Genomic DNA, 12,818 nt, shown 5'->3' with positions numbered 1-12,818 from the left:
CGTATTAATGAACTCTCGCTGTTCATCACAAATCTGATTGGGATGTGTTAACAAGCCATTGGGTTGGAGAACAGTCAGATGGACAGTGACAAGGCAGCATTACTGCAAGAACAGCAAAGTAGGTGGATGATTCAGTGAGGCGAACTAAGCAGTGGCAGGCAGAATATCCCAGCAGCTGTGGGAGGGCTTTAACAAACAGGCGTAACAGCTGCAATGCTGCTATTGAAAAGGAGATGGCAAAACATAAACTGCGGAAGCTAAACCCATACTACCCGGCACAAACAGGGGCAGAGGGAACACCAAATTATGGCTAACTATGGGGCCCTATGGTCAATACAGACTTGCCTTTACTTCGCGGAAGATAGTACGAAGTCTTACAACACCAGGTTAAAGTCCAACAGGTTAAACCTGTTGGACTTTAACCTGGTGTTGTAAGACTTCGTACTGTGCTCACCCCAGTCCAACGCCGGCACCTCCACACTTTGCGGAAGATGACACTTTTCCACCAGGAAATGTGCTACTGGAGCGCCATCCTTTGGTGAATGTTAAATAATTTCATTAGAATTTACGTGATGGACAGTCATGTAGAGCATTATGCTTAAAAACTCACTAAATTAATTACGATCAGAATTAACATTGTATATAACAGACAAACTATCAGAACAATTGGATAAGGCTGAAGCTCCATATTGGATCCTTGGCGTCATAAATCAAGGCATTGAGGGCAAAAGCAAATAAGCCATGCTGAACTTTTATAAACTACTGGTTAGCCCTCAGGTGGAATATTGTATCTAATTCTGGGCACAACACTTTAAAAATGATGTCAAAGCCTTGGACAGGATGCATGGGATTTACTAGAATGCTACCAGGGATGTGGGATTGCAGTTACGTAGAGAACAAATAAGCTGGGGTTATTTTTAGAAAAGGGAAGATTTAATAGAGCTGTTTCACGTTATGAGAGACTTTGAGTAAATAGAAAGAAACTGGCAGGAAGGTAACTAAACATCACAGAATTAAGATAAGTGGCAAAAAAGCCAGGAGTGAGAATTTATTTTTATACACGAGTTATAATCTAGAATGCATTGCCTGAAATGATGGTGATAGCAGGTTCAAAGGTGACTTTCAAAAGAAAATTGGACAAAGGGGAAAAAATAGCAGTTATGCAGAAAGGACAGGGAAGTCAGACAAATTGGATGATTTTCACAAAGTGCTGGCATAGTCACACTAGGCCGAATAGCCTCCTTCTGTTCTGCATGATTCAATGACATACAACGACACCTTAGTTTTGTGGTGGCTCGGTGCTCATAATACCACAGAACTGTTAAAGCTGCTAAAGACTGCCCAACAGGGTGGCACAGTAGTTAACACTGCTGCTTCACAGTGCCAGGGATCCAGGTTCAATCCCATATTGGGTGACTGCGCAGAGTTTGCACTTTCTCCCAGCATCTACGTGGGTTTCCTCTGGGTGTTCTGGTTTCCTCCCTCAGCCCAAAGATGTGCAGGTGGATTGGCTATACTAAATTTCCCCGAAGGGTCACAAAGATGTGTCGGTTAGGTTAAGGGGTTATTGAGATAGGGCAGGAAGTGGGCTTGGGTAAAGTGCTCATTCAGAGGGTGGGTGCAGACTCGGTGGGCCAAATGGCCTCCTTCTGCATTGTCGCGATTCTATGACTTGAATTATTGTTGGATTGCGAGATATTCTGGCTGATTTTGCAATCCAGCTCTTGGTCTGTAGCATTGTAGGCAATAGATGAGGAACATATCACCCATGATGGAATGGTGGAGCATATTTGATGGGTTGAATGGCCCAATTCTGCTCCTATATCTTATGAACTGATGAACTTCTAAATGGGTCAAAGAGTCAGTATCTGTTGATCTATTTAGAAAAAAATATTTCAAAGAAAGAAAACCAATCGAAAAATGCTTGTTTCCTGGCAGTAATCACATCTGCTCTCGATTCAGTTGGTCAAATCAATGCCGCAACTATTGACAGCTTGTACCTGGTAAGAATTGGGGAAATTAAGATTTTAAAATGGATTTGGGATCAAAAGAAATAAAACAAGGAGATGTCTGAAGAGATGTTGAGATGTGAAGTTGCATGTCAGTGAGAAAAGCAAGTGTTTTTCATAGAATCATTAAATGCAGAAGGAGGCTATTTGGTCCATCGAGTCTGCCCTGGTCCTTGGAAAGAGCACCCTGCTTAAGCCCATGCCTCCACCCTATCCCCGTAACCCAGTAACCCCACGTAACCTTTTTTTGGACACTAAGGGCAATTTATCATGGCCAATCCACCTAACCTGCACATCTTTGGTCGGTGGGTGGAAACTGGAGCACCTAGAGGAAACCCACACAGACACGGGGAGAACGTGCAGAATCCACACAGACAGTGACCCAAATCGGGAATCGAACCTGGGACCCCGGAGCTGTGAAGCAACTGTGCTAACCACTGTGCTACCGTGCTGCCCTCCACTGTGCTACCCTACTGTGTTTTTATAGGTGACTAGAGGAAAACAATAGGGGTATATTTCTAATTTTAAAATTTAGAGTATCCAATTCTTTTTTTTCCCAAATAAGGGGCAATTTAGCATTGCCAATCCATCTACCCTGCACATCTTTTTGGGTTGTGGGGGCGAGACCCACGCAGGCACGGGGAGAATGAGCAAACTCCACACGGACAGTGACCCAGGGCTGGGATCGAACCCAGGTCCCTGGCGCCGTGAGACAGCAGTTCTAACCACGGCGCCACCATGCTGTCCGAGAGATAAGAAAATTGATACGTATATGCAAAAAGCTGACTTCACAGGGTGGATAATATCAAAGGGAAAAATGGTGCATCCATAGCACAATGTCTGGGGAAAAAGGGAAACAGAGACAAACACAGACACAGCTACTATCAGCCACACCCAGCTGCAGAAACAGTCTCCAAAAACAAGTTATTGCTGAACAGGCAGCCGGTTAAGATCAAAATTCGAGCTGAGTAGATTTTTCCTTTGCTGAAATTGAAGATGGTTTTCCCAAACATGGTCACATGACCGGTGCAAGATAATTATTTGCTGAATGTAGCTGGTAGAGTTATATAATATTGGATGTTGTTTGGGAACAAAGAGACATTTCATAGTTCAGGGAACATAGGTCGTTGGTACAAAGTGGTAGTTTCCTGGAATACTGTGTGTATAGCCATCAGTAGGCTTATATGGTGTAGTGTATTATATTCCTTCTTGTAATGTGTTTTTTTTCTAAGCTACTAAATATTCTTCATCAATTGTTCACACAACAACTATTTCTCCCTGGTTCACATATTTTACTCACAGTATATCAAATTGAAAATATAAAGCACTAAGAAATGGTGTTCCAAGTTAGCCTTCTGGGTTTTAGGATACTCTTGCATTTAACGTCAGCGGGGTTCTTAACAGTACCTCGCTCATCAGGTGGTCAAATTTGCAAGAGCTTCTGTAAAAGCAATAGCCTTTCAGAGTGGTCCACGTAAAAGTTTACTAAACATAGTTCAATAGGGTTTAAGATGCTTTTTAGTGTGAGAAATTCACTGAGAGTGCAGCAGTTATTTGTAAAATCATTGATAAGAAATCATTGATAAGCTGACCAATGCAATTATGATTTGTAAATTATATTTTGCCTTAGCTTGGTACGGGATCAGATGAAGTGGGCTAAAAGAGTTGAGATTTGGTAGCTACTCCTGTGGAACTCCAATGGCAGAAATCTGAAAGCAATTCCTATACAAGAAGTTCTTTCACATCCGATACTAGGCCTCATCATCATCTTAACACTGAGGTCACAACACACAGCTCACTCTGTGCTTTGGCTGAAATTCCAATAAACTTCTATTTGTCCTCAGTAGCCTGACATTTAGCATTCATCTGTGATCGGCCTGAACGTAGGATTAAGCACTGCGACATTCAAAAGAATACATTTTATGTTGATTGCTATTCAACAGAGCTAATATAGCCTATGGCTTATTGACTCCAGTCTTTGTGAGAACTTAGTCACTGTATAGCAGCAAGTAGTTCAATTATAATCAATGCAATTTTCCACATCATTATTACATGGGTATTCATTCAGCCATTCTAACAAGACCAAAATCAATGAAACAGAATTAAATGTTGCAATGATTTCACAACAGTAAATTAAGTTAAACAGCTGATAAAATGAATACAAACATGCAAGTGATGACAAATTTAAAAAATCCACTTGTTAATGTTCAATTATTAAAAAGTTCTATTTTTTTATGAAGTGTAACAATGAAAGCCTCCTAATCTATAATTTATACGCACCTCAGGCCACAAATCTTGATTTCTTCATTGCCGAACATATTTTAAATGTTTAAAAAAATTATTACTCTATCTTCCACATTTGATAAATGTGATGATTTCAAGGAAAATAAGATAATTGCAACTGATTAACAGTTGGCAGCTAATTTCACACAAAGTCTTCAACGATGTATTTAAAATGATCACAATTTACTATTAGCGATGCACTGAGAATTCCTTTACTCATTTGCAAGACTTACTGTATATTCAATGAGTGAAAGTGTTAACATAATAATACTGTCATCACTGGATTGTCAATTAAAACTGGTAAATTATAATTAATAATCAGTGTATGTTTGATCATTTAAGTTGAGAATTTGTAAATGCATAAAATACTGAATTGCTTAAGTGTGGGTTTTAAAAGCAGAATAAAGAACCTATTTTGTTAAAATAACACTACCAATTATGACCTGGAACTGAAATTTTGAAATTCTAAAATTTCTTAAGTACAAAGATGCAGAACATCATCCTTGAGCAAATGCCAAACACCTAAAAGGAAAATATACTACTGTTCCCCATGCCTAAGTCACTATCTTCCATTAAATTTGAAGGTTTTAAAAAAGTAAAAACATTTTCCTAACCCCAGAAAGTCCTACCTGAGACTGAGACGGTCCGAGTCCTCAATCCCTGTTTCTCACTGTTTGATAATCTGAAAAATGAATGGTTGAGATGCTGAACGTTATACATTTTCTGCAATGTCTACTATGAATTCATTCCTTCCACCCAATGGCTGCCTACAATAATGAGCGGAATGTACCATTCCTTTTCTGGCACAGGGAGATTGCTATGAATAGGAGTTACTATATATGAAAGCTTTAGAGAGTGAATGAAGAGAATGTATGATGTGTATCACAGCAAACTCAAAAATTCAACAGAATTAAGCTGATGCTCAACATATCTGTGTCAGGTATGTTGCAAACGGACTTGCTGATCTGCAGGCAAGCATTACAACTTAACACAAAACTGTGACTCCATCATATATCTTCGAAATGCAAGGGGGGAAACCTACAGAAAATTGCAGACTGAGGATCATTAGTTTGCACTGTGAACGGGGAAGAAGTTGACCCTGCAATATAAAGAGCCAAATAGTCTCCAGTCTCCAACATTTCTCGTGTTGCATAAAAAGTAACCGGTTGGTGCTCATGCATTGTTAGTAGAGAAAAATAGTGACAAGTAATCACCATAATGAGCAGCCCAAGATGTACTCTGAATCTGTCTGAACGTTTTGCCTTTCTTACCGCCCTATTTTCCTGAACGACCTTCCTAAGACTAACTGTTTTGGCTAAATTTTTGATCATATGTCTCCCCCCCCCCCCACCCCGGTCCCCATCCCCGTCCCCCCACACACACACACATGCCTGCATGAAGTACCTTGGGGCATTTGCCTACCTTGATGACACAACATAAGTGCAAGTTGCTGTAGTTCTATATGCTCTTTTAAAAATAATGGTCAAATCGGGGTAATATTGGGAGTGAATTGTGTGATTAAAAGAACTGAGCCTAACAGCAAATTCTTCTAAACTTAGTGAGACACATAAAAATAGATGGTATTTTTGAACCAAACTCAAAATTGGTTGGCTTTTAAACATGGATTTTAAGGAAAAATGCCATTAGTAAACTTGCAATGGGACAAAAGGACCAACAATTTAATTCATGCTTTATGAAATAAACGTTTATTCTTATAATCACATCATTACTTCTTACTTTCTAAAGTAAACAAAGAACAGTTAAAGAAAACATCAGCCCTGTAGACAAGCAGCATTTCCATCTTGGCAAAGTCCTGTTTATGCGCTTGCTTTACACGCCGGAAGAAGAAAATGATTTTGTGCAGAGGAACAGACTTGGGAAGAAGTAATTGGGAAGGTACGAAACTATGGAGTTCTGAGCCTTTCGGGATTAAACTTAACCTGAGCAAGAGCGAAATCTTCCTGGTGAACCCCCAGCGGGAAGAAGCAGAGCTGGGAACACTGTAGTTCAAACTGGCCCAAACCAAGTTCAGATACTTGGGGATCCAGATAGCCCACAACTAGGCCCGGATCCACAATTGGAACCTGTTTAGCCTGGTGGAGGATGTGAAAGGGGACCTGCAGAGGTGGGACTCACTCCCGCTCTCCTTGGTGGGAAGAGTGCAGACAATAAAGATGAAAGCTCTGCCAAGGTTCCTCTTCATATTCAGATCACTCCCTACCTTCGTCCCCAAATCCTTCTTTACTGAGGTGGACAACCTAATCTCGGCCTTCATGTGGATGAGAAAGAACCTCAGGATGCGCAAAACCATCCAACAGAGAGGGTGACGATCCCGGGGCCCTAGCATTGTCGAACCTCCTGTTCTACTACTGAGTAGCAAACATAGAAAGGGTGTTGGGTTGGCTGGGGGAGCCAGGGGCCGAATGGGTACAGATGGAAGAGGCCTCCTGTATTGGAACATCCCTGCGGGCACTGGCCACCACTCCACTCCCATCCACTCCAGCCAAGTACTCGATGAGCCCCGATGGTGGTAACCACATGAAGAACCTGGAACCAGTTCAGACACCACTTCAAACTTAAAAGTCACATCCGTTGCAGCCTCAATCTGCAAAAAGCATAGGTTCATCCCAGCCAAAATGGACATGTAAAGCAAAATGTATAAATCCTGGAGCAGGGAGGAAGAGTTTTTAAAAATTAAATTCATTGACGGGATGTGGGCGTCGCTGGTTAGGGCAGCACTCTTTGCCTATCCTTAGTTCCTCTTCAGAAGGTGGTGGTGAGCTGCCTTCTTGAACCGCTGCAATTCTTTAGGAGTAGGTACACCCCTTATGCTGTTAAGGAGGGAATTCCAGGATTTTGACCCAGAGACAGTGCAGGAACGGCGATATATTTCCAAGTCGGGGTGATGAGTGATTTGGAGGGGAACCTCCAAGTGGTGGGGTTCCCAGCTATCTGCTGCTCTTGTCCTTCTAGATGGTAGTGGTCATGAAATGAAAAAAAATGAAAATCGCTTAGTGTCACAAGTAGGCTTCAAATGAAGTTACTGTGAAAAGCCCCTAGTCGCCACATTCCGGCGCCTGTTTGGGGAGATTGGTACGGGAATTGAACCATGCTACTTTGGTCTGCTTTAAAAACCAGCTATTTAGCCCAGTGAGCTAAACCAGCCCCTTGTACCAGCCTCGTGGTGTTGAGGGTCAGATATTTACATGTAGATGGTAGAGCAGCAACCCTGGGAGAACTAGTGGAGAAGCTTTAGCTCCCAAAAGAGAATGAGCTCAGAAATGTTAAGACACGTGACTTTTTCTGCAAAGAGGCCCCATCATTCCCCCAGTTACCCAGACACCCTGCTGGACAGACTGGCGTGTAAGAGTGCAGAAATATACAGATGACAGCTAGAGGTAGTAAGGGCCCCACTGGACAAAACGAGAGAGGTGGAAGGAGGAGCTGGGCATCTACATAGGGGGAGGACTCTGGAGCGAGATACTACACAGGGTGAACTTCACCTCCTTGTGTGCGAGGCTTAGCTAAAGATGGTGCATAAGGCACACCTGACCAGGGCGCGCATGAGCAGATTCTTCCCAGAAGTGGAAGACAGATACAAGCAGTATCAGTAGGGTTTGGTTAACCACTCCCACATGTTCTGGTCCTGCCCAAGGCTGACTAGATTCTGGACCACATTCTTTGAGGCCATTTCTGAGATTGTGAGGGTTAGGGTAGAGCCATGCCCATTACGGGCGGTCTTCGGGGTGTCAGAGCAGCCAGAACTCTTCGAAAGGAGGGGGGCTTATGCCTTGGCCTTCGCCTCCCTGATAGCCCGGCCAGGGCTCCTGCTCGGATGATGGTCGGCAGCGTCACCAGAGGCCTCAGACTGGCTGGCCGACATGGCGGAATTCCTGAGGTTTGAGAAAATGAATTTTCTCTTCAGGGCTGTCAGCTGAAGGATTCCACTTCCACTTCAGGTGGAAGGAGTTCCCCAACATCGTCAAAGACCTGTTCGTGACCAGCAGCTCAAAGTGTTTGCACTAGACCTGTGGCACAGGTGCTTACAAGCCTAACATTGCGCTGCAAATTGTTGAATTTTTGTTTAAAACATTTTTCTTTGTTTTTGTCTCTAATACTGTACCTTCTAAATACCCGTTTCTTTATGTTACTATTGTGCATTTTGATTATATTTTGTTTATTATAAACAAAACGCTTCAATAAAAATACTTAAAAAAAGAACAGTGAGAGAAACCAGGCAGCTTGGACCAAATCGAAGAGCGCAAGCAACTCCAAGTCTCCTTAACCAATCTGAATTATTGTGAAATGGACATCACAAGGACTAAGAAAGACGTGCAGCATGCATTAATCCAATCTAATATGAGGTGTTGAAAGAGAAATATTGAGAGGCAAAGAAAGATTGGATCAAGAGAGAGAAATCAGACAGAAGGGAAATTAAAAATGACTTTAACTCTGAATTTCATTTTTCTAAATATCCAGTTAAATTAGGTCACTAAAATAAGTTTATTTTCAGGGCCACTGGCAGCACGGTGGCGCAGTGGTTAGCACTGCTGCCTCACAGCGCTGAGGTCCCAGGTTCGATTCCGGCCCTGGGTCACTGTCCATGTGGAGTTTGGACATTCTCCCCGTGTCTGCGTGGGTCTCACCCCACAACCCAAAAGATGTGCAGGTTAGGTGGATTGGCCACGCTAAATTGTCCCTTAATTGGGAAAAAAAATAATTGGATACTCTAAATTTATGAAAAAAGAAAAAAATATAATTTCCAGGGCCAAATATTTTCAGTGGCTGGAATTAATAATTAGTACATTGTCAAAAGAATCTCTGACGGACAATGGAGGGCGACATGTAATGGTGAGCGGTAGGCTGCAAGGGATGTGGGTGGTGTTGGTAAACGTATACGCCCCGAACTGGGATGATGCAGGATTCATGAAGCGCATGTTGGGGCGCATTCCGGACCTGGAGATAGGAGGCCTGATAATGGGAGGGGACTTCAATACAGTGTTGGATCCAGCACTGGACCGCTCCAAATCAAGGACTGGAAAGAGGCCGGCGGCGGCCAAGGTACTTAGGGGGTTTATGGATCAGATGGGGGGAGTGGACCCATGGCGGTTTGCAAGGCTGCAGGCCAGGGAATTTTCTTTCTTCTCCCATGTACACAAAGCCTACTCCCGGATAGATTTCTTTGTTCTGGGTAGGGCGCTCATCCCGAGGGTGGAGGGGACGGAGTATTCGGCAATAGCTGTTTCGGACCATGCCCCGCACTGGGTGGAACTGGAGCTGGGAGAGGAGACGGACCAACGCCCGTTGTGGTGGCTGGATGTGGGACTGCTGGCGGACGAGGTGGTGTGTGGGAAGGTGAGGGGGTGTATCGAAAGGTACGTACGTGGAGGCCAACGACAACGGGGAGGTGCGGGTGGGGGTGGTAAGGGAGGCGTTGAAGGCGGTGATCAGGGGAGAGCTAATTTCCATTAGGGCTCATAGGGAGAAGACAGAGGGTATGGAAAGGGAGAGGTTAGTGGGGGAGATTTTGAGAGTGGACAGGAGATACGCAGAGGCCCCGGAGGAAAGATTACTTGGGGAAAGACGACGGCTCCAGACGGAGTTTGACCTGTTGACCACAGGGAAGGCGGAGGCACAGTGGAGGAAAGCGCAGGGGCGACCTACGAGTATGGGGAAAAGGCTAGTCGGATGCTGGCACACCAGCTCCGTAAAAGGATGGCAGCGAGGGAAATAGGGGGAGTCAAAGATGGAAGGGCAGCCACGGTTCAGAGTGCAACGAAAATAAACGAGGTATTCAAGGCCTTTTATGAAGAGCTGTATAGATCCCAGCCCCCAGCGGGGGAAGAGGGGATGAGACGATTCCTAGATCAGCTGAGATTCCCGAGGGTGGAGGAGCAAGAGGTGGCTGGTTTGGGGGCACCAATTGGGTTGGAGGAGCTGAGCAAGGGTTTGGGGAGCATGCAGGCGGGGAAGGCCCCGGGACCGGACGGATTCCCGGTGGAGTTCTGCAGGAAGTACGCAGACCTGTTGGCCCCGCTACTGGTGAGGACCTTTAATGAGGCAAGAGAGGAGGGGACCCTGCCCCCAACAATGTCGGAAGCGACAATTTCTTTGATCCTAAAGCGGGACAAGGACCCACTGCAATGTGGATCGTACAGGCCGATCTCGCTCCTCAATGTGGATGCAAAGGTGCTGGCAAAAGTGCTGGCCACGAGGATCGAGGACTGTGTCCCGGGGGTAATCCACGAGGACCAGACGGGATTTTTAAAGGGCAGGCAACTAAACACCAATGTGCGGTGGCTCTTAAACGTGATAATGATGCCATCGGAGGAGGGAGAGGCGGAGATAGTGGCAGCTATGGACGCGGAGAAGGCCTTTGACCGAGTAGAGTGGGAGTACCTCTGGGAGGTGCTGCGTAGGTTTGGGTTCGGGGTAGGGTTTATCAATTGGGTTAAGCTCATTTACAGAGCCCCGATGGCGAGTGTAGTGACGAACCGGCGGAGGTCGGAGTACTTTCGACTGTACCGAGTCCCCCCTGTTGTTCGCATTGGCGATCGAACCATTGGCCATGTCATTGAGGGAGTCTAATAAATGGAGGGGGGTGGTCCGAGGGGGAGAAGAGCATCAGGTGTCGCTATATGCGGATGACCTGTTGCTGTAGGTGGCGGATCCAATGGAGGGGATGGTGGAGGTCATGCAGACTCTAAGGGAGTTTACGGGCTATAAGCTCAATGTAGGGAAGAGTGAGCTCTTTGTATTACAGGCGGGGGACCAAGAAAGAGGGATAGGGGACCTACCGCTGAGGAGGGCGGAGGGGAGCTTTCGGTATCTGGGGATCCAGATAGCCAGGAGTTGGGGGACCCTACATAAACTGAATCTGATGAGGTTGGTGGAGCAAATGGAGGAGGATTTCAAAAGATGGGGCATGTTACCGCTCTCGCTGGCGGGTAGAGTGCAGTCGGTCAAAATGGTGGTCCTTCCGAGGTTTCTGTTTGTGTTTCAGTGCCTTCCCATCGTGATCACTGAGGCCGTTTTTAAGAGAGTAGGCAGGAGTATGATGGGGTTTGTGTTGGCGAATAAGACCCCGAGAGTAAGGAGAGGGTTCCTGGAACGCAGTAGGGACAGAGGAGGGTTGGCGCTGCCAAACCTGGGGAGCTACTACTGGGCAGCAAATGTGGCGATGATCCGCAAGTGGGTTATGGAGGGAGAGGGGGCGGCATGGAAGAGGATGGAGATGGCGTCCTGTAAAGGAACGAGCCTAGGGGCGTTGGTGACGGCACCGCTGCCGCTCTCGCCGACAAAGTATACCACGAGCCCGGTGGTGGCGGCAACGCTAAGGATCTGGGGCCAGTGGAGACGGCACCGGGGTGCAATGGGAGCATCGGTGTGGTCCCCGATCAGGGGTAACCACCGGTTTGTCCCGGGGAAGATGGACGGGGGGTTCCAGAGCTTGCATCGGGCGGGGATTGGAAGAATGGGGGACCTGTTCATCGACGGGACGTTTGTGAGCCTAGGGGCACTAGAGGAGAAGTTTGAGTTACCCTGGGAAATGCCTTTCAGGTGAGGGCTTTTGTGAGGCGACAGGTGAGGGAATTCCCGGCACAAGAAGTTCAAGATAGGGTGATCTCGGGTGTATGGGTCGGGGAGGGCAAGGTGTCGGTAATACAACAGGTGTTGAAAGAAATGGGGGGGGAAGCGCTGGTAGAAGAGTTGAAGGGTAAATGGGAGGAGGAGCTGGGGGAGGAGATCGAGGAAGGTCTGTGGGCTGATGCCCTAGGTAGGGTTAATTCCTCCTCCTCGTGTGCCAGGCTCAGCCTGATACAATTTAAGGTGGTCCACAGAGTGCACCTGACGGGGGCAAGGTTGAGTAGGTTCTTTGGGGTAGAGGGCAGATGTGGAAGGTGCTCAGGGAGCCCGGCGAACCATGTCCATATGTTTTGGTCATGCCCGGCACTGGAGGGGTTCTGGAGAGGAGTGGCGGGAGCAATATCTCAGGTGGTGAAAGTCCGGGTCAAGCCAAGCTGGGGGCCAGCAATATTTGGAGTAGTGGACGAACCGGGAGTGCAGGAGGCGAAAGAGGCCGGCATTCTGGTCTTTGCGTCCCTAGTAGCCCGGCGAAGGATCTTGCTAATGTGGAAGGAGGCGAAGCCCCCCAGCCTGGATAAATGATATGGCTGGGTTCATAATGTTGGAGAGGATTAAGTTCGCCTTGAGAGAGTCTGCGCAGGGGTTCTACAGGCGGTGGCAACCGTTCCTAGACTATCTCGCGGAGCGTTAGAGGAAGGTCGGTCAGCAGCAGCAGCAACCTTTGGGGGGGGGATGGGGACGACGTCTTGGGGGGGGGGGGGGGGGGGGGGACGACTGCCTGGGAGGGTGGATGAGCAAGAGATAACATGAAGGGTTGGGGAAACTGGCACGTACGGGTGAGGGCCAGTGTACAAAGCTGTGTAAATATATCATTTTGCCATGTATATATCTTGCTCTGCGCGATTTCTCGTTTTTGTTTGTTACGGGGGGGGGGGGTTA

General features: G+C 46.4%; 1 protein-coding gene across 8 annotated transcripts in view; it reads right to left on the bottom strand.

The window, feature by feature from the left end:
- LOC140385791 (focal adhesion kinase 1) overlaps positions 1-12,818 on the bottom strand; it is a 904,772-nt gene that overhangs the window by 291,092 nt on the left and 600,862 nt on the right. For all 8 annotated transcript variants that reach the window (XM_072468319.1, XM_072468317.1, XM_072468318.1 and 5 more), the window contains one exon: positions 4,922-4,974. In XM_072468319.1, coding sequence (XP_072324420.1) covers positions 4,922-4,974 — 53 coding nt within the window. The remainder of the gene's footprint in view (positions 1-4,921; positions 4,975-12,818) is intronic.

The sequence above is a fragment of the Scyliorhinus torazame genome, chromosome 11 (genome assembly GCF_047496885.1).
Source record: "Scyliorhinus torazame isolate Kashiwa2021f chromosome 11, sScyTor2.1, whole genome shotgun sequence".
NCBI lineage: Eukaryota > Metazoa > Chordata > Chondrichthyes > Carcharhiniformes > Scyliorhinidae > Scyliorhinus > Scyliorhinus torazame.
The sequence above is the reverse complement of the archived record's forward strand: the minus strand, read 5'-3'. Positions and strand labels throughout refer to the sequence as shown.